This window comes from Rattus rattus, chromosome 17 (genome assembly GCF_011064425.1).
Source record: "Rattus rattus isolate New Zealand chromosome 17, Rrattus_CSIRO_v1, whole genome shotgun sequence".
Lineage (NCBI taxonomy): Eukaryota > Metazoa > Chordata > Mammalia > Rodentia > Muridae > Rattus > Rattus rattus.
Genome location: NC_046170.1, coordinates 1182889 through 1202306, shown reverse-complemented (window position 1 = coordinate 1202306; position 19418 = coordinate 1182889). Strand labels below are relative to the sequence as shown.

The 19418-nt window shown below is 43.5% G+C and overlaps 1 protein-coding gene across 1 annotated transcript in view; it reads right to left on the bottom strand.

Annotated features, from left to right (window-relative positions):
- Nup93 (nucleoporin 93) overlaps window positions 1-19418 on the bottom strand; it is a 103062-nt gene that overhangs the window by 20191 nt on the left and 63453 nt on the right. Inside the window, exons 4-6 of the mRNA XM_032888116.1 lie at window positions 12758-12820; window positions 8032-8160; window positions 1950-2024 (exon numbers count right to left, since the gene is read on the bottom strand). Of these exons, the coding sequence (XP_032744007.1) occupies window positions 1950-2024; window positions 8032-8160; window positions 12758-12820 (267 nt within the window). The remainder of the gene's footprint in view (window positions 1-1949; window positions 2025-8031; window positions 8161-12757; window positions 12821-19418) is intronic.

The window sequence follows — 19418 nt, the reverse complement described above, 5'->3', positions numbered from 1 at the left end:
ACTACAGAAGCACAGCCAGGCTGTGGTAAATGCAGGCGAGAGGACTGAATGGTCCCAGGGCCAGGGTTCATGGACTGCGGTAGGGTGCGGCTGCCCTCTGCTTTGCCAGGACAGTGTTTGCCACACAAACTAGGAGTTGGAGCATTACTCCCAGAAAGCACCTCTGGGCCCAGCCTGAGAACCTGAATTAAGTCTCTGAGACCTACACGGGAGTACAAGGAAAGCTGACTCCCACTGGCCACCCTCTCACCACTGCCCTGACAGTGGGTAAAACAATACAGAAGTACAAGAAGGAATGTCTGCTCTTCAGGTAACATCTCTCTCAAGAAACAAACAAACAAAACAACAGAAAACAAACCATTAGAAGCCACAGCGATAATTTAGTGTCATGCTTAAGGTGTAAGATGATGTACCATTTTACTCTGGATTTGGCTTATAAAATATTAAAGTGGGGTTGGGGATTTAGCTCAGTGGTAGAGTGCTTGCCTAGAAAGCGCAAAGCCCTGGGTTCAGTCCCCAGCTCCGAAAAAAAGAAAAAAAAATATTAAAGTAATGGTACATCATGACCCATGGAGCCTCGGCCTTGTCTACTGTAAATGGAGGATGCTGATGTCATTTAGCTTCCAGGGCTGTCACACAGATTTAACAGGTCCTGAGTACGTACTCACTCAATGAGCATGCCCTAGGAGCCTCCCTTTGGAAGGCTGCGTTCTACAGAGCACCTAAGCAGTCACTATCAGTGGGAGAGACCCACCTCCTGGGTCCTAGGTGCTGCGGAGGTTAACTCTTCAGAGGAAGAAGCTCTCCTGTTTCTCCATGCGTTTGTAACTTTGTTGGGTCTGAGCTGGTGGTGGCCACAGCAACCAAGGGAATTAGCCAGGTGAAAGCTACAGGATGCTGATGTGGAGTGAGTACAGGAAAAGGAGGGCGAGTGATGGAAAAACTGGAGAAGGAACTGAAGTCTAGGAGTGAAAAGAAGGGGATGTCATCTCTGGAGGACGAGGTGGGCCTCAGCTGCCTGGAGTGTGAAGCGGCAATGTTTGACGGAAGAGCCTTCAATCCTAAATCTGCTACCCTCCTGTGCAGTGTACTCTTGGTTTTACTATCTCTTAACACGCATCTACATTTACACTAAGAAAGCACTCAGGATATTTATCTCCATGTGTTAATCAAGATTTCTGATATATGATACTTGATGTAGAACTCCATTAATAAAACTAGTTGCTGAAGAGAGTCCTCTATTGCAGAACACAAGGTCTAAGTTCCTCATAGGCCCTGCTCCTTTCGTAGTCGCCATCGCCAGGGTGGCAGGGGGGAGAAATATATCCACTGTTCTCTCAGAGTCATGGCTAAATGACACAGATCTGGAGACTCTGTGGAGGAAAGCAGCAGTTACAATGAAACACAGGCTTGAGTTGCCATTCCTTTATTCCAAGAGTCAGCCCCAGGTAAGTCTTGCACACAGCTCCGCACAGACCTTGATCTTGATGTGTGCTTACTGATGCAGGCTCGTGATCAGCCACCAGGAACAGGACCCAGCAGGCGCATCCTTAGTGCCACTGCAATGCTAAGTAGTGTCAGCATGGTGTGTTTATCAGACAGCCCTTTGAAAATCCCATCAACTAGGGTAAAGGAGCTGACCATACCATTAGCCAGCCAAGTAAGCAATTCAGTTAATACAGAACCCCATTTGCTTCTTTCTCCAGGAAGCTATTGCCAGCAATGCCAAAAGAAACACCTGGTCAGTGGAAGGGCGAATTTCTATTACCTTGCACTGTCTGAGTCATGAGATTACCCCATTTAACAGAGTGTAGAACAGCGGCTTTCATGTGAAATATTAACTAATCCCACGAGCGAGAAGCCCCCGTGCTTTCAGGTCTGACTCTGCTGTGAAGTCACGATTCCCCCGACTCTCTCCTGGATCACATCTTCCTAAGAGGCATGCTCACCTGCCGGGCATAGGCCATCTCAATGCTATCCAGAGAGCTTCGGCCAGGAGGACTCACATCGCTGACGTAACTCGGCTGTAGGTAAAGACACAGCAGGATTAGTTAAGAACAATACTCGAATGCAAAAACACATCCATGTCTGTAACCTGAACAGGGAAAGCAAAGGAGAGGAGCACAAGGCTGTGCTACAAGGACACAGCTCCTCTAACAGCCCCAGGAAATATTTTCCAGTACTAAAAACCTAATTTTAAAAATTATGCATTTAAAGAGTACTTGATTGCAGCCTCTGGATTTCCATTTAAATGACTTTTGCTTAATGCTCCTGTTGTCAAAAGCACCTCTCCTTCAGCTGTCCTTGGCCAAGCCACTATTTTATCGCACCTAAAGTCAATTATCCATCAACAGGATGTGTGCACATAATTCCTGAATAGAAGTGGCTGGCAAATGTTCAGCCGAAATTCCACAGTCAGGGCTGCCTAAGAACTGGGAACATGGATGCCAGCACACTGTGTGGGAGAACGTTCCCTACACCTCCTACCTCCAACCAGGTCACTGGAAAAAATGTAGTCTATATATGAAGCCATACTGGCTATGACAAGACAGGACACAGTAAAAGAATGTGTAACAGGCCCAGGAAACCAGAGATCAGAAAAGCAACGAAGCCAGGCAAACAAGGCCAGAGAAGAAGAGGACTCACCAGGAGCCTGGAGGTATGTGAAGAGACAGCAGTAAGCAGTGTAAGACAGACAGACAGACAGACAGACACACACACACACACACACACACACACACACACACACAAAGGGGGAGGGATGGGCTTCTCAGAGTAGAGAGCATTCAGAAAATAGCCATTCTGGGACAGGCGTGTAGCAGAAGGGAGAGGTACACTTTTAGTTTAGCACCCATGACTGTACAAAGTGTTTGCAGAGGTGTGTAAAACTTTCCCAAGGAGAGGGTTCCCTCTAGCACTCTAGGCAGAGGAGAAGGAACTGTAATAGCACCCGCACAGAACAAGTCTACGGTGAAAACTAAATCTAGTGACACACACAAGGAGAGAGATGAATTCCTACATAGAATGTTTTGCCTTCATGAACACAAAGAGAAATTAAACTGATTACTTTACAAAATTGTTATAAAAGCACGGTACTGTTTAATTAGAAAAAATAACAACAACAAACAAACAAACAAACACCAGGACCTGAACATTAGAGCTCTAAATGCAACCCATTGTGTATAGCCTAATATATAAAACAAGCAGAGGACGTGAGCCATTCCTATGAGGGAATTCACCACAAGAAAACCAACATGCCCTTTCCTATGTGGACCACCACCACCACCAAAACCAAAGCCTCGAATGTCAGTAAAATATAGGGCAAAGCAAAACTGTTGAACCTCAGATAGACAACGATATAGCTTATACAGTTGACGAGGAAACAATATGGCACAAACATATAATATCCATACATGGAAGTCCCTAACAGGGAACCAGAAGGACTGACAGAAATTGTCTGGGTGTCATAAGAGTGCACCATGTGAGGAAGCTTTTGTGGTACATCACTGCAGTAAACAAAGGGCCCGTTGAACAGAGTTTTAAACATCTTTTGCATAGAGCAGTGGAGCACTTTCTGCGCTTGGAATTCCACTCGAACCCCAACACATGAAACTAGGCCCATCCCTCAGCAACCTGACAGGGAGCGCAATACACAGCTTAGAAGCATCTAGTGTGAGGCTGTCAAATTCAAATGTCGGTCTACATTTTCCAATCAAGTACATCATTCATTTAAGACATGTCATACTTGCCACTATATGCTAGAAAGAACAAAAGTGCTGCCAAACCACGGCCCATAACTGAATAAGATGTTGTGATTTGAGATGTTAAAATATGGGGACACTGAATGATTGACACTTGAATACGGTATGAAGTGTCTCATCAAAATCAGTGGCTGCTCAGCAGTCACAAGTCCCACACAGAGCGGAGCGGCAGCTGTGTTATCCGTCATGAAGCCTCAGTTCCACTTCCCTCGCAAGTCTGCTGCTGCTCAGTCACTCTCCAGACAATAATGTGGGGATGCGCCAGTGACCATGGCCAAAATCCAACCCACCAAAGTTAAATTCCCCTTCAAACAAAAGTGTGTCTCAGAGGGGGTGGGATATACACATATGCACATCTGTATGCATGCATGAACATATGAACACATGTATACATACGTTGAAGCCTCCTCTTCTACTGTCCATGGCTCCCAGGGTTCATATTGAGGCCACCAGGCTTTCATGGCAAGCACTGTTACCCACTGAGCTATCTCACCAGCCCCAAAATATATAAAATATATCTAGGAATTCCCACACTGCTCAACTCCATCTTGCCATGCAAGCCACAGACACTGGAGTCCTTCCTTACACTGACCAGATGTAAGAACTGGGCCACAAGAATCCACAGCAGGGCAAACAGCCTCGAGGGACGTATGTTAAGGCACATTATTTTTATCTAGACGAACACGAAAAGTTAACAATCTTTCAATTCCTACCTTCCTTTAAAAGCTGTATCTCTTTCTTCAATGGCATCCTAAGGATATTAATTTTCCAAGTAACTTTATGCTACTAAAACTTGCCAGGAATAGACATTAACAGTGTCTTTGCTCTTCTGTTATTGAAAGTCTGGGGGGAACAACTGTTCTAGAGACTACCACATTTCAGTTCATTTCTGCCTTTAGAAAGTCCCCTGAAAGCCTCAGGCTCAGCTCTATATTAAATTATCCAAATTAGGATATTTTCCTTCAAACATAAGATGAACTCAAAATGATCCGAGATCTCCTCTCTGACAACTCTTTGATCCAACAATTGCTACCAATAAGATGCCCAAAAAAGAAGGCTGGCTATACTCACCAAGTCCTACTTCTTCAATTATTATTTTTCTACTTATATCAGATTTTTCATTCTTAGCAGTACTTCATAAATCAAAAGAGAAAAAACATATTGAAACAACTGATCTTAGTAATGTGCAGCTTACCAAACGCTGAGTTTGCAACACTGCACAGGCGTGGAGCATGCACCCCACGCCAGACACTGGGCTGCAGCTTTATGCCTGTTCCCAGGCCTTACAGCAGAAGAAAAGGTGTTTCGCAAAGGGACATCCAGGCTCAGGTTTAATTCTGATACTTGTCATCTGTCCTTCAAACTGTGTGCTCTCCTCTACAGGACGAATGAAGTGGAGATATATCTTTCCATCATTTTGAAGGAAATTACATCGAAAGTGCCTGTGAAAATACAGGGCTCTACCTACTACAAGAATGGCCAAATTCTGAAAGATCACACCAAGTGTGGCAAAGAGAGGAAACAGATGGATTTCTCACAGACTGATGGTGGAGGACATATAATGAAACCATTTAGGGGCAATGTCTAGTAAAGTTAACTTTCCCAGGGTGTGGTGGTTCATGTCTTAATTCCAACCCCTTAAAGAAGCTAAGACAAGAGGATCATTGTGGGTTAAAGTCAGCTTAGACTACCCAGTGAGTTTTGGGCCAGCCTGGACTACAGAGTAAGACCCTATCTCAAAAAACCAAAAAAAGGGCTAGAGAGATGGCTCAGTGGTTAAGAGCACTGACTGCTTTTCCAGAGGTTCTGAGTTCAAATCCCAGCAACCACATGGTGGCTCACAACCATCTGTAATGAAATCTGGTGCCTGCTTCTGGTGTCTGAAGACAACTACAGTGTACTTATATATTATAAATAAATCTTTAAAAAAAAAAACCAAAAGAACAACAAAAATGTTAAACTGTGTGTGGGGGGAATGGGGTACAAGGGAGAGGTGGGTGCTGGGAATTGAACCTGGGGCCTGTGCACGCTCAGTGCCCTCCAGTAACCCCAGCTCAGCTCCAAAGCTGAACACACATACACTCTGACCCAGTCACTCTCTCTGGTGTACCCCACAGAGATACAAATATATTTTCACCAAAAGATAAAGAAATTTATAAAATTTATTTTTATAAAGTTTATAAAAGCCAAGTATCCAAATGTCCATCAACACTAGAATGGGCAACAAAACTAGTTACACTGTTCAGCCACAAGGTGAATTCCTTACCACTACAGTAATATCTAGGAGTAGAGTATGGTGCAAAAAAGTAGCTCCAAAGAAGACGTTTTATGACTCCAGTTGTATAAAGTTCACACAGGCAGGACCGTGGGGAACGGGGCAGAGGTCAGAGGTTACTGCTGAGATGCTGGGAAAATTCAAAACAATAAAGGCAATGAAAACCATATGTAAGCTGAGAATCAGCCATTGTAAGCTCAGGCCTGTAACTCCAACACTACAAAGAATAAGGCAGAGATCTCATGAATGAAGTCCTGCTGTTCAACCCACAAGGATCCTCTTGTCTTAGCTTCTTTAAGAGGATGGTATTAAGACACGAACCACCACATCCTGGGAAAGTTAACTACTCCGGCTATATATTAAAACCCTAATTCTGTCTCCAAACAAAGAGACAAAAACTTCCCACAAGTTTTCAGAAAATGGTAATTCTCTGGATACATGGAAGAGACTTGTGTGTACCACCTGCCAACTTACACGGCAACATTGTTAACTCTGCCAAAAATTCCAATGGAGAACAGTACAGGCATGGGTAACTCTCTCCAAGGGCCTGGAGGTCATGGAAGAAGAGCCTACTGAATAGACTGTCTATTTTTGAGAGAAGAGCAATCAAGGAAGAATATTTCATTTGTAGTTTATAATTACTTTCAAATCCCTGTACAGAGTACAACCTATTAACACCATTTTAAAAAAATGAAGTTTATGAAACCAGGAGTTGCTCTAATTATTGGCTCAGACTCCGGAAGAACTGAAGAACACTAGATTAGCCAAGGGTCTTGTGTATATTAGTTCTTCCTCCTCAAAGATGGCTTTCAGCTGAAGTCTTTGAGTCTAAGAAATATAGGACAGTGTCCTTAAGGAGCAATTTCCCAAAATAACCAGACACCAGTAGCTATTTACCTGGGCACTTGACTGAACAGAAAGACTGGTTCTTAAATCAACTTCAAGTCCACCAAACCTTTGACCCACACTTCAATACAGCCAAGACCTGAAGTTCTGGGCTTTGCAGCATGTTCTGACTCTGAGCCTGAGCGTCCTACCGCCATACAGGTAAGCGTGTAGAAACCTGCTAAGGGGCATGCACCTGCAAGCCAGTACTACAGGAGAGGAAATCTGCAAACCCGAGGGTAGCTTTGGCTACATAGTAAAATCTTAAGTCCTCACCAAAAAGACTGAACAAGAAGCACTGGTAATACTAATATCATCACTTCTAAAACCTTAAAAACTTTAAATAGCTATTTCTGAAAGTACTTTTAGATGCTTTTTCTTTTTTAACTTGACATAGGATCTCATGTACCCTAGGCCGGCTTTGATACTGAACTTCTAATCTTTCTCCTCTTGAGCACTGGGAATTGACCAGGGCTTGCACACGTTGCTCTGAATGAGCTACCTCCTCAACTCTGAAATTCCTTTAGAAAGAACACAGGGCTTTAATTCCAGTACTCAGGAGACAGAAGCAGGCAGATCTCTGTGAGTTCAAGGCCAGCCTGGTTTACAAAGCAGGTTCCAGGACAGCCAGGGATACACAGAGAAAACCTATCTTGAGAAAAATAGGAGAGGGGACAATTGGGGAAGGGAGAGGAGGAGGAGGAGAGAAAAAGGAAGAGGAAGAGGAGGAGACGGGTCTGTTAGACCTAAAAATAGCCCCCGAAATTCCTTGCAGGAAGGACCTCCAATATGCAGTGAGACAGAAGAGAGCACACAAACACTTTACACAGACACGCACACACGCTCAGCCGTGTGCACCTGTGTAAAGCAATGTGAGATCTGTGTGTGAGGGGAAGTGACGGCCTGCAGACTACAAAGCGGGACAGAATGGAGTATCGGGTGTTTTAAGTTTTGAACCATGGCCCTACACTTTATTTGTTTAATTAAATCTTTCAAAGAGAAGAACAATCTCAATTAGTACAACTGCCAATGACCTGTGGCAATTAAGACAAGTAGACAAGCACTAGGGCTTTGTATTTCTACTGATGGTGACTGCCTGATTGAACCTACCTCACTTTCTTGGGTGAAGTCAAGGGCATCCTCCCCTGATGCCAGCAGCGTATGCAGAATTCTTTGTTTCACCTGTTCCCACTCGACCAGCATTGACTCTCGATGATACTCCTCAGCCATGCCAAAGGTCTGCCAGACAGAAGAGAGCGGACCTGATGATTCTGGTTTCCTTTAAAACAATGCAGAACTGCAAAATTGGAGCTCCATTCACTGACCACTGTTCCAGAAGCAGACCCAAACAATCTACTTAAAAATTTATCATTTAAAAATTTGTTAGCAATGGTTTATAATACACTATTTCACTGATGTGAAGACATTTTTAAAAACTCATTTATATAAAATATACCATTTAAAGTTATTTTATTTTTATGTAATAGCTGTTTTACCTGCATGGATGTCTGCACATCACACGCATATCTGGTGCCCAGGGAGACCAGAGGGGGATATCAGATCCTTGAGACTGGAGTTACAAATGATTATGAGTCAGTCACCATGCTGGAGACTGGGAACTGAACCCACATCTTCTGGAGTAGCCAGTGCTTTAACCTGCTGAGCCGTTTCTCCAAGCCAAGTTTTCCAGTTTTAAGTGGACAGCCACTACCTTCCATGCTTATAATGCTGATACAAAACTAAATTAGTTATTCACTCACTAATAACAGGCCGTTCCTTTCTCTACCCAGACCCTGGCAACCATTATCCAGTTCTCTCTCTCTGAATGGGATTACTCCCGTCATCTCTCAGAAATGGAACCATATACTCATCTTCTTATGACTGGCTTACTTTATCTAGCAGTCCCATCATGTTGAAGCATGTGCCAAAATTTCCTTCCATTTGTATACAACGCTGCTAAGAACATGGGTATGCAATATCTTTCCAAGTCCCAGCTTTCAATTCTGGGGATATTCTCAGATGCAGAGTCGCTGCCATCGTCTTGGTCAATCTGGATTTCCTGCGGCTACCATGTTTCCATCAAAGATGCAGCACTTCAGAATCCCTCTGACACTGAGTCAGGGTTTCCATTTTCTACCCCCTCACCGACACTTGCTCTCTGCTGCTGCTGCTGCTGCTAATAAAAAGCGTCAGGTAGTCGTCCATTGTCATTTTGATTTGTGCCTTCCTAATGATTAGTGAGGATGAGCATCTGTCCCTATGCTTAGTAAGACAGACATCGTTACTAGCTCTTTGGAATTAGGCTATTAAAAGCCACAGTAGTACCTTTTCCTTGTAAGATATAAAACAATGATGGACCCTTTGTATCTTAAGAGTTAACACACACTAAAGGGTGGAGGGCTCTTCCAGTGATTTTATTTATTTATATATTTTAAAGCACTAATATTTCTTGTAACAGGAAGAAAGCACTTTTTAAAAAAAGCCTTCTGGGATTGATTTCCCATCATCCTACTCAGGTGACTACACTATTGTTAACTGGCAGAGACAAGACAGGAAGATACCAGAACAAAGGCACTGGGGATCGGGGAGGGGAAGAGGGTGGAAGGGAGAAAATCAAGAAGTAAAGGACGAAAGGAAGTCAGAACTAGCACAGTTTATAGCTCCACTGAACCGAGGCTGCTCTCGGCCTGTAACTTCGCACTTGGTGGGTCAGGGTTCCTAGATTAATCCCACTTTTCAGATGGCTACCTCACCTACAGTGAGATCGCCATGTAATCAGGCAGCACTGAGAACATATTAGTAATGCCTGCTTCATTTTGGGCTATGCAGATAATTTATACTGATAATAGTTATGTATACAAACTGTAGGGAACTATTAGAGAAATGAACAAAACTTTAACCAGACAGCATGGGTGTCAGGTATGGAGGTAGGACAGCCAGTTAGCCAGGGTTAGAACACAGAAAACCTTTGTCTCTTGTTAATGTGTATAAACATGAACACAAAGGCTGTGCATTTGTGACAGACCAGAAAGGTGGAGCTGAAAGAGGTGATTCCCTGGATGTGACTCCCAATGTGTACACAAGGACACCACACCTTTTCTAATGTTCTTCTTAGTGGGAGCTGCTGCCTCTTTAACCTTGAGCCTCTCCCCACAGTTTTGTTCATTCTTTCCCATGTCTTCAGAGTACATTGTAGAAAGGGTATAAAAGTGCTGCCCTTCTTTCTAGTCATTGTGTGTGCATGTGTGTATTTTTTTTTTCCCGGAGCTGAGGACCGAACCCATGGCCTTGCACTTGCTAGGCAAGCACTCTACCACTGAGCTAAATCCCCAACCCCGCATGTGTGTATTGTATCCCTTGTTCCTTTAGCCTACATTTTAATACGGTTCAAAGCTCAGTGCATTTGTAGAAAGTATTTGATTTCTCCCTTCCACCCCCCTTCCCCTCCCTGGTCCCTAGTGCCTTTGTTCTGGTATCTTCCTGTCTTGTCTCTGCCAGTTGACAATAATCTAGTCACTCGAGTAGGATGGTGGGTCAAAGCAACCACAGTGGAAATTAACTACCCCACCCCCACGCCACTCCATTTACTAAGCTCTCCTGGCACTTCCAGAAATACCAAACAACTTTAATGAGTGGAAGATTTGGGGGCTCAAGTGCTCACATGTCCCTAGGAAGTATGCCAAGTTACTTATTTACAAACAACCAGGAACCTAAACACTGTCATTCTATTTATTGTTGGTATGATAAAAACAATGGCCCAACATTAAGATTCTCTTGTCTTACCATATCACCCCAGCTTATCTTAGAGACTGTGGAATGTCTAACTTGTGGCCTGCTTGGATGATGAGCACCATTGCCCAGCTGCAGCCTGCTGGAGTTACAGTGGCGTCTGCAGTACTGAGCTAGAGACACAAAAAGTAATGGCGACTAAAGAGGAGCAATCAACAAAGCTACGCAGAAGAGAAGCTAGAGAACAGGGTCTGAGGCAAGGTAGGAACGGGACACTGAAAGAGTAAGGAGCCACTGAAAGGAAATGTAGAGACCTAAAAACCAAAAGGAGGGCAAAAGCAACCACAGAAAAAGGGACAAAGGAAAGCTGAGTCACCCTTACGTTATTGTTGTGTGAGGAGAGCATTACCTGTGGAAAGCATTACCAGTTAAGAAAAGAAGGCAGGGAGCAAACTAGGCAACTGAATTAAGACCACGTCGGGAGCTCCTGCACTCCACTTGACCAAAATGAAGAAAGCAAAGTGCTTTGGCTTCACATCCTATCATTACTGAGCTGCTGCGGCTTTTAGAAACACTCGTATGTTCTGAGAGTGTCGTTTTGTCTCTGCTGGGATGCACTAAATGGGAGAAGCAAAGATCCATTTGTGGTTTTCTAGCCTGTTTTCCTGGCATTTCAGCAGGACATTGGCAAGTCATTCAGACATGAAATTGTAGCTGAAATGCCAGGAAGCTGCTGATTTTTTAATTATTTTTTATTGAAAATTATTTTTGCTCAGTAGCAACCTTCCAATGTCCAGCCAAGTGAGAGGTAACCCTCAGGCTGGCTCCCAGCACTGGAATGTCTTCCCATAAACACATATGCACACGTTCTGTGCTATGGCATGTCACCTAAATGTTTTGGCTGGCTGCACATTTAGTCTCAGTATGGCACAATATTTAGAGACTGCCAATTTCAGAAACACATTCTACAGGGTAAATGTATTAATAAGGTTTGGAGGCACTCAAGAATCCTAATTTAATTTCATTGGTCTTTTATAACAGGACAATTTTGGTGAGAAATTCAAGAGTATGAACAACAACAACAACAACAACAACAACAACAACAACAAAATCCTTTCTAAACATCTTCAAATCTAAACCAAATGAATTTCTCTATCTCCAGGCCTAAGTACTGTTGCCAACAATGTAATGAATGAAACTGGAATTTCCCTACTGGTCACGTAACGCCTTTGGAACATTTCTCACACACTCGAGAGGGCAGCCATGCCTGCTCTCAGTCTTATTGAGGACTTTACCCTGTAGACTAAACTGACAGAGCGCACCAAGCAGGGGCACGTCTCACTTTATTACTTGCAGATTTCACAATAATACATAAACACATTTCACCTGACAGTCAAGCTAAGGAAACACTGCCACAGAAACAGCCTTCCCTCCTCCAATTCCTTTGCAGAGAGACACAGCGGACACTGGCAGGTGCTTCTGGGAGAAGGCACCGTCTCAGAGCCAGGGCTAACTTGACAGCTAACCACCTCTCTCTCTTCCCCAACCTCTCAGGAGCCTCAAAACTCTCTGAACTGGGATGTTACTGAACGGCTTCAGTCCTTGTCAGAAGCAAGAGGAGCTGACTCAAGTTAATGAAGGAGATGACCCTAAGAGCATCATGAAGGAACACGTCTGTAAATACGCACATTTATCCGACATGGGATGCTATCCTGCTGTGCCTTAGGATCTCAATCATTATTCTCTCCCAGGATGAAATCATCCAGGACACCTGGGTAAAACTATCTGCTCTGACATTTTCCGGTTGAGAGCATTTACAGAGGTGGGGACAGGCTAGAATGTACAATGGCTTGCTGCCAATCTGGAAACCCCCACCCCCACCCCCGGGTTGAACTCTGAACCCACAGGTAAAAGGAAATAACCCACCCACAAAAGTTGTCCTCTGGTTGCACACGCCCCACACTAGGAATAAAAGGCAGCATAAAGCAAAGTTTTAATTTAAAAAAAGCATCGCCATCATGCAGTAAGATGAGGAAGCAGAACAGGCCAGACTTGCGCTCCACTGGTGAACACGTCACTCATGCGTCTCCCGTGGGCTGTTTCTTACCCTCTTCCGGGACTCTTCAATAGCAGACAGCAAGGCATTATCTTTCTCATTCTTCAGGAAGCCCTAGAAAATGAAGTAAAGCCACATAACCAAGGTTACTTTCAAATAGCAGGAAGTGACTGCAGAGCAGAAGACAACCCCAGGAGCCTGGCCACGCAGTGCACATCGTTAACTTCTGGCACTGAGGTAGAGACGGGAGTATCAGGAGCTCAAGGCCATTTTCAGTAACACAGGAAGTATGCCGGCCAGACTGAGATACTGGGACTTCATGTACTTACTCTCTGTTCTCACTGCCCCTGCCAAAGCCTAGTAGCAGGACATTAGCCAAACTCTAAATGTCAGCTGACTTACGTATAACAAGGAGATAATGTAATCAGGCTCAATACACAGCCCTATCATTAATACGGACTGCCTGATATGTGGGAGACACTAAGGAAAGGGAGCTCAGGATGACCTCCTTGTTCTTGTCCACTGTCTCTATTTGCCTGAGGTCAGTTGAGAGAGGACACAAGAGACTGTGACAATAGCCGCAGATGCACACAGGCAGACACCAGGCCAACACCCTGTCTTTTATACATAGGTAAAGCTTCTTTTCCACAGCCTGGGGCTGAGGGGCTGAAGTAGAAACAAGGAAAGCTACGGTTAGTGTTATAGATTCAAGTATGGAGACCAAAGTCTTGGATGTAATATGAAAGACTCCAAGGTAGGCCGCACCCCAGATCCACCTACATTCTGAACAGCACAGTTGGCAAGCGCACTATTCATACATTTATACATTTCAATGACCTGCTTTCTTTACAATTTTTTAAAAGAATTTTGGGAATATAATAGAAAGAATTAAGCAACGGCTTTTAAATGGCAAGCTCACTGAAGCTGCCCTGATGATTTTCCACAGATATGGTTGGTTTGAATACTTGCATTTTAACAAGCGTAGCTTCACTGCACTCTGTCAAACAGCCTAGTTCTTACACTGCTGGCTAACAAATTGTGGGTGGAAGGCAATACAGGAATATAGTTTGGATAAGATATTAATAATAACCTTAGAGTTCCAAGATTCCTTATGCACTGGCCCACACTGCTCTCACACTCCAAACCACACGATGCACTGAGGTAGGCAGCCAGCAGCCAGCCAACAGTCGTCTCAGAAAGACGGCTCTACAGCAGCTCTCAGGATTCAATGCAGACTTCCATCTACACTGATAACAGGGCCATGAGGTGAGGGTTACGGAGGGGTTTCAGTCCCTCTTTAATAATGGTCCCCGCATGTAGGAAAGGGAGACAAATTATGTGATTATAAAATATGCATACATTGCCCTTGATGAGAAAAGTCAAACTTTTATTATGAATTCTCTATTTTTGAGACAGGGTCTCAACTGTATAGCATCCAACTCATATCTTTCTTATGAGGACTTCAATGGCTAAGGCTGTATTAAAGGCTTACAGTGTCTCCAGTTATAAGCAAAACTATGCATCATGCCGTGAACTGATACTGCTCAACAATGGCAGGCAGGGACCATGCGCTGCTGCTTCAGGCAGCCGTGTGAACAATGGTAGGAGCGAGAGGAGAAGCCACTGCTTGCTAAGGCCAAGTTTAATTTTCCTGTTATGGCTGATGCAGAGGGCAGTATGCTGGTTAAGTCTGATACTCTATCTTCTCTTCTATGCTTCCCCGATCTGCCCAAGTCAAATGATCAGCACTTTAACTTCTTTAACCATGCTTACATTCCTGCATTTCACATACATGCATACTTGCATGAAAGCAGTGGTCAGACACATTGGTTCAAAAGGAAATTCTTGTAAACGGGCTTCTCTCTCTCTCTCTCATACACACACAAACACACACACAGAGTCATAAAAACAAACATTACCAACAAGAAAAAAAGGCCATATATTTGAAGAAAATTGGGGTGGGTTTACATGGGAGGGACCGGAAGGAGGAAAGGGAAGGGGTAAATGATGTAATTATATTATAATTTCCAAAAATAAAAGATTATCATAGAAAAAGGAAAATAACAAACTATTAGGGTCAGATTAAGCTCCTTGCCTTTTAAAAACTGTTTTTAAAAATGACAACATATTAAACAACAACATATTAAATGACTACATATTAAACGAAGCATTTGTACATGAGACTTGGATTTCAGATCCTTTCCCAGATAGCAAGTATTTGTGTGTGACCTGTGCACAGTTTAAGCCTTAGATCACTAATGCAATGTGAATGCCGAGTTAAGAGCTTAAATACCATATTATTTAGGCAATGATGACAAGAAAATCTGCATCTACTCAATACCCCTCCAACAGATCTTGCCATTTCTCTCTCCAAGGCTGCCTTAAATGTCCAATTCTCTCTCTAAGCCTCCCAAGCACCGGTGTTACAGGTCAGTGCCACCACACTGTGCAGGTTAGACAGTGTTTATTCTAGAATGTTTAGGTTTGGGTATATACAGGGACAATTACATTTATTCTGATCTTTGATATTTATCTGTTATTTCTTTCTACAAGGAAACATTAGAATAGACTATACATATTATATTTTTTAAAACTATACATTAGCAGCCGATCTTTAAAAAAGAATTAGCAGGTACACAGTAGTGATGGGCTCTTGTGCCATCTAGTGGTGATTAATGTCTTCTAAAGAACACACCCTTGGGGAAAAAAACGAATGAAGATATTTTAAAGACACCATCTCTCTCTCCCATTGACTATCAAACTATTGAGACCACCCAAGAAATTCTAATTTCCCCAAGTATCTCATGATGGGAGGAAAAGGGCTGAAACTAGTGCCAGACAGAGGGGCAACCTGTCCCCAAGACAGACACTTAACACAGGTCTGACAACTCCTCAGACCACCCTGCAGGACAGACTGGAGTCCAGATGAGACAGGGAGGAACACAATCAGACCAGCAGGCTTGGCTAGGCAGACTTCTTGCTCTGTGTTAACTTAAACCTCATGTCAGGACATGAAGATGGATTTGGAGGGACTGGGGGCCACTTTGTTCCTCTCCCAGTACGATCATATCAAATAAATCTTCGTCTGCTCTTCACCACCACCACCACTACCACTTACCCACCCCAGACAGGGTTTCTCTGTGTAGCCCTCTCGTCCTGTAACTTTCTCTGTAGACCAGGCTGGCCTTAAACTCAGAGACCCACCTGACTCTGCCTCCAAGTGCTGGCTCTGTTCATCCGTCTTACTTCTCTCTTTCGCTCTCTATAGAGCATGAGTAGCCCTAGCTAGCTTTATAAAGGATGAGTCTTCACAACTCTGGAACAGTTAACACTAGGCTGGAATAAAATCGCTGAACTAAAAATGGGAGCAATAATGTATTTTACCATATAAAACAATGAAAGCAAATTTAAACATCGAAATGGGTAAAAGATTCCTGTCTTCGCCTCCTCACCAGGTGTGGTGGCTCACCGCTGTAATCTCAGCACTTGGGAGTAATGCTGCAAGTTCAAGGCCAACCTCAGCCTCAGCGTGATACCTTGTCTCAAAACACCAAAACCTAAAGCATAACAAGATACACTGAACAGCTGGACAGAACACAGTCCGTCTCCACCCTAGCTTCTAAGCCTCTTCCTTGACTTGCTGTGGCTAGTTATGTTTTAAGTTTAAATTACTGGGCTGGAGAGATGGCTCAGCGGTTAAGAGCACTGACTGCTCTTCCAGAGGTCCTGAGTTCAATTCCCAGCAACCACATGGTGGCTCACAACCATCTGTAATGAGATCCAATGCCCTCTTCTGGTGTGTCTGAAGACAGCGACAGTGTGCTCATATATAATAAATAAATCTTTTAAAAAAAGTTTAAATTACTGTGCTCAGGAGATCTTCTAAACAGAAATGCCTCTAACCTGCCAGCCCCACTTGCCCAAGAGCAGAAAACTCCCTGGAACGCCGGGGCTATTGTTAATGTAAGAGAAGAATTGGGTTTCTGCTTCTGTGAACAACCTTGGCTGTCCCGACTGTACACGATGTGCTTGATCACACATAGGCAGGCATTATGTATGTCAGGATGTATGTGTGCCTTTGATTGGACAAAGGTGGTTAGAATATAGTTCCTGTTTAATGTAATTCAGTGCCATATCATGGGAATCCAGAATCCGTCATTCTGGCCAGTATTGAATAAAGCTAGCTTCAAATTTGGCTCAAAAATTGCGGTAGTGGTCTTATTCTTACTATTGGATCAATAGACTTTGTCTATGTGCTGCTTTTCTTTCTTTCTTTCTTTCTTTCTTTCTTTCTTTCTTTCTTTTTTAAAGATTTATTGTTTATGTATATGAACCCTGTAGCTGTCTTCAGACACACCAGAAGAGGGCATCAGATCCCATTACAGATGGTTGTGAGCCACTGTGTGGTTGCTGGGATTTGAACTCAGGACCTCTGGAAGAGCAGTCAGGGCTCTTAACCACTGAGCCATCTCTCCAGCCTGCTTCTTTTCTTTCGGGTTTCTGAGCCTCTTCTTAAAACTATAAAGCCTATCCTCATCCTGGAGAGGCATTTTTATCATTTACCAAAAAGTGGGTTCTCCGGAAAACAAGTTAGGGTACAAAGGTAGGCTGAGCTGGGTCTCCACAACTAAAAGGTCTCTGTGCATGGCTCCCCTTGTCCTCGGAGATGCCTGCAGGCCTTTGGAGTTAATATGTCTATACCCAACTTTCCTATTTGCTCCTCCCTTCCAGGGCCCTGGATTAGACACTTCACGGACTCTTGGAATGGGTTTTGGTTTCCGGCTTTCAGGAACACTCAATAGCTCCCATTCAGGAAGGAATGAGGCAATTCAACAACATCTAGGGTCAATCCTTTAACAATAAAGAAGCACAGACATCACAAGTCTAAAAGATCCATAGCATACACACGCACACACGCACACACACACACACAAACTTATAGTATATATAATATATACATATTTAAAGTATGTATATATACATACTATACATTTATATGTATATGTACACACAGACACACACGCATACACACAGGCCTGAGTATTTACATGTATGTGATAACACATGCATGCCTGTGTTACAGCCACCATATGGGTCTTCTGCAAGAGCAGCGAGTGTTCTTAACCGCTGAGCCATCTCTCCAGTGCATCTTTGCTAGAATAACGCAGACCAAAGCTTCCAGGTCCCATCCACTTTCGTAGCGATACTATAGTATTTAGGGATCCGATGGTCAAAGTGGCTCCTAAATCACTGTAGGCCAGAAGATGAGCCTTATTTAACTTAATACAGACTCTGGTACTCAGAGTACTCCAGAGAAGCAGCATAGGCAAGAACACTGCCTTGCCTAACGCACACATGTTCTTAGTTCATCTGCTTCTAACAGTGAGGAACCAGTTCAGCAGGCACGTGCTCTTTCTCTTTCAAATCCTGAGGACCTGAGTTCAGAGTCTTAGAACTCATATAGACACTACATATGTGCTCACACACACGTGCACATAACATAATCACTTAAAAAAGAATCTCTAATGAGAAAATTTTCCATGTTCAGTTTAGTCAGAAAAGAAAAGCCATTAAAAAAATAGGATTTATACTGCTTCTTTTACAGGTCTCTGCTCCCATCTACAAGTAAGCTTGACTTGAACATATAAAGTTCCTCACTGCTGTAATGCAGGCGCACACACAATTAGAAGCTGCTGCACAAAGGAAAAGCCATGTTTTATATGGTTCTCACAACACAAAACACTATTTATTCTCTCTTTCCTCCAACAGACCAACCAGCAATCCATGCTGTCAAATGGAGAGTGAGGCTGGATGGTGGACGTTTACCAAAAGGCATCTGACACGATGTAAAACCCACAGTGGACACCACGGAACCTTTGTGCTGCCTCCCATGTCATATATATGATAGATACAAATTAACAGGAAATCTGTAAGAACCAACACTCAAAATACTTAAGTTTAAAATTTTACATTTACTTATTTGGGCCAGGGATCATGGCACACATGGAGGTCAGAGACAACCTGTGGGAGTTGGTTCTCTCCTTCAATTACATGGCCTCCAGAGATTGAGCTCAACTCAGTAGATTTGGCAGCAAATGCTTTTATTCGCTGAGTCATCTAGCCAGCCCCAAATCAAAATATTAACACTATGACTGAATGAAGTACCAAGACACAAACAAAAGGTGGATAAGCAAGAAGGGGCTGGGTGGGCATGGTGACGCACACCTTTAACCCCAGCACTTGGAAGGCAGCGGCAGGTGGATCTCTGTCAGTCTGAGGCCAGCCTGCTCTACAGAGAGAAGTCAAAGACAGCCAGGGCCATATATTGAAACCTTGTCTTTTGGGAGGTGGGGACAAAGGAGGTGGATAAATAAACAGGGTACTCTTACTCCGAGATGAAACAGAACACAGTGAGCTGGCCTCTGGAATGGTGTGGGCATGCTTCTTCATTACCCTGTCTGTGGCGTCTGGTGATGCCCCTCCCACACCCTCCAAAGGAATCACTCAAGTGCAAATGATGAACTCAAAGAGCAGATAGTTTTACATTTGGGTAAGAGGATTTACTAATGTCTTAAAGTACTTTGTGTTATTTTATCTGATAGAGATTACTGTGATGAGGGAATATAGAATGAGGCTGGATCTCCACTAAGGTTCAGGCTTTATTCTCCAACTCAGATTTAAAGTCCCACTGCTTGTTTTCTTAAATCATCTG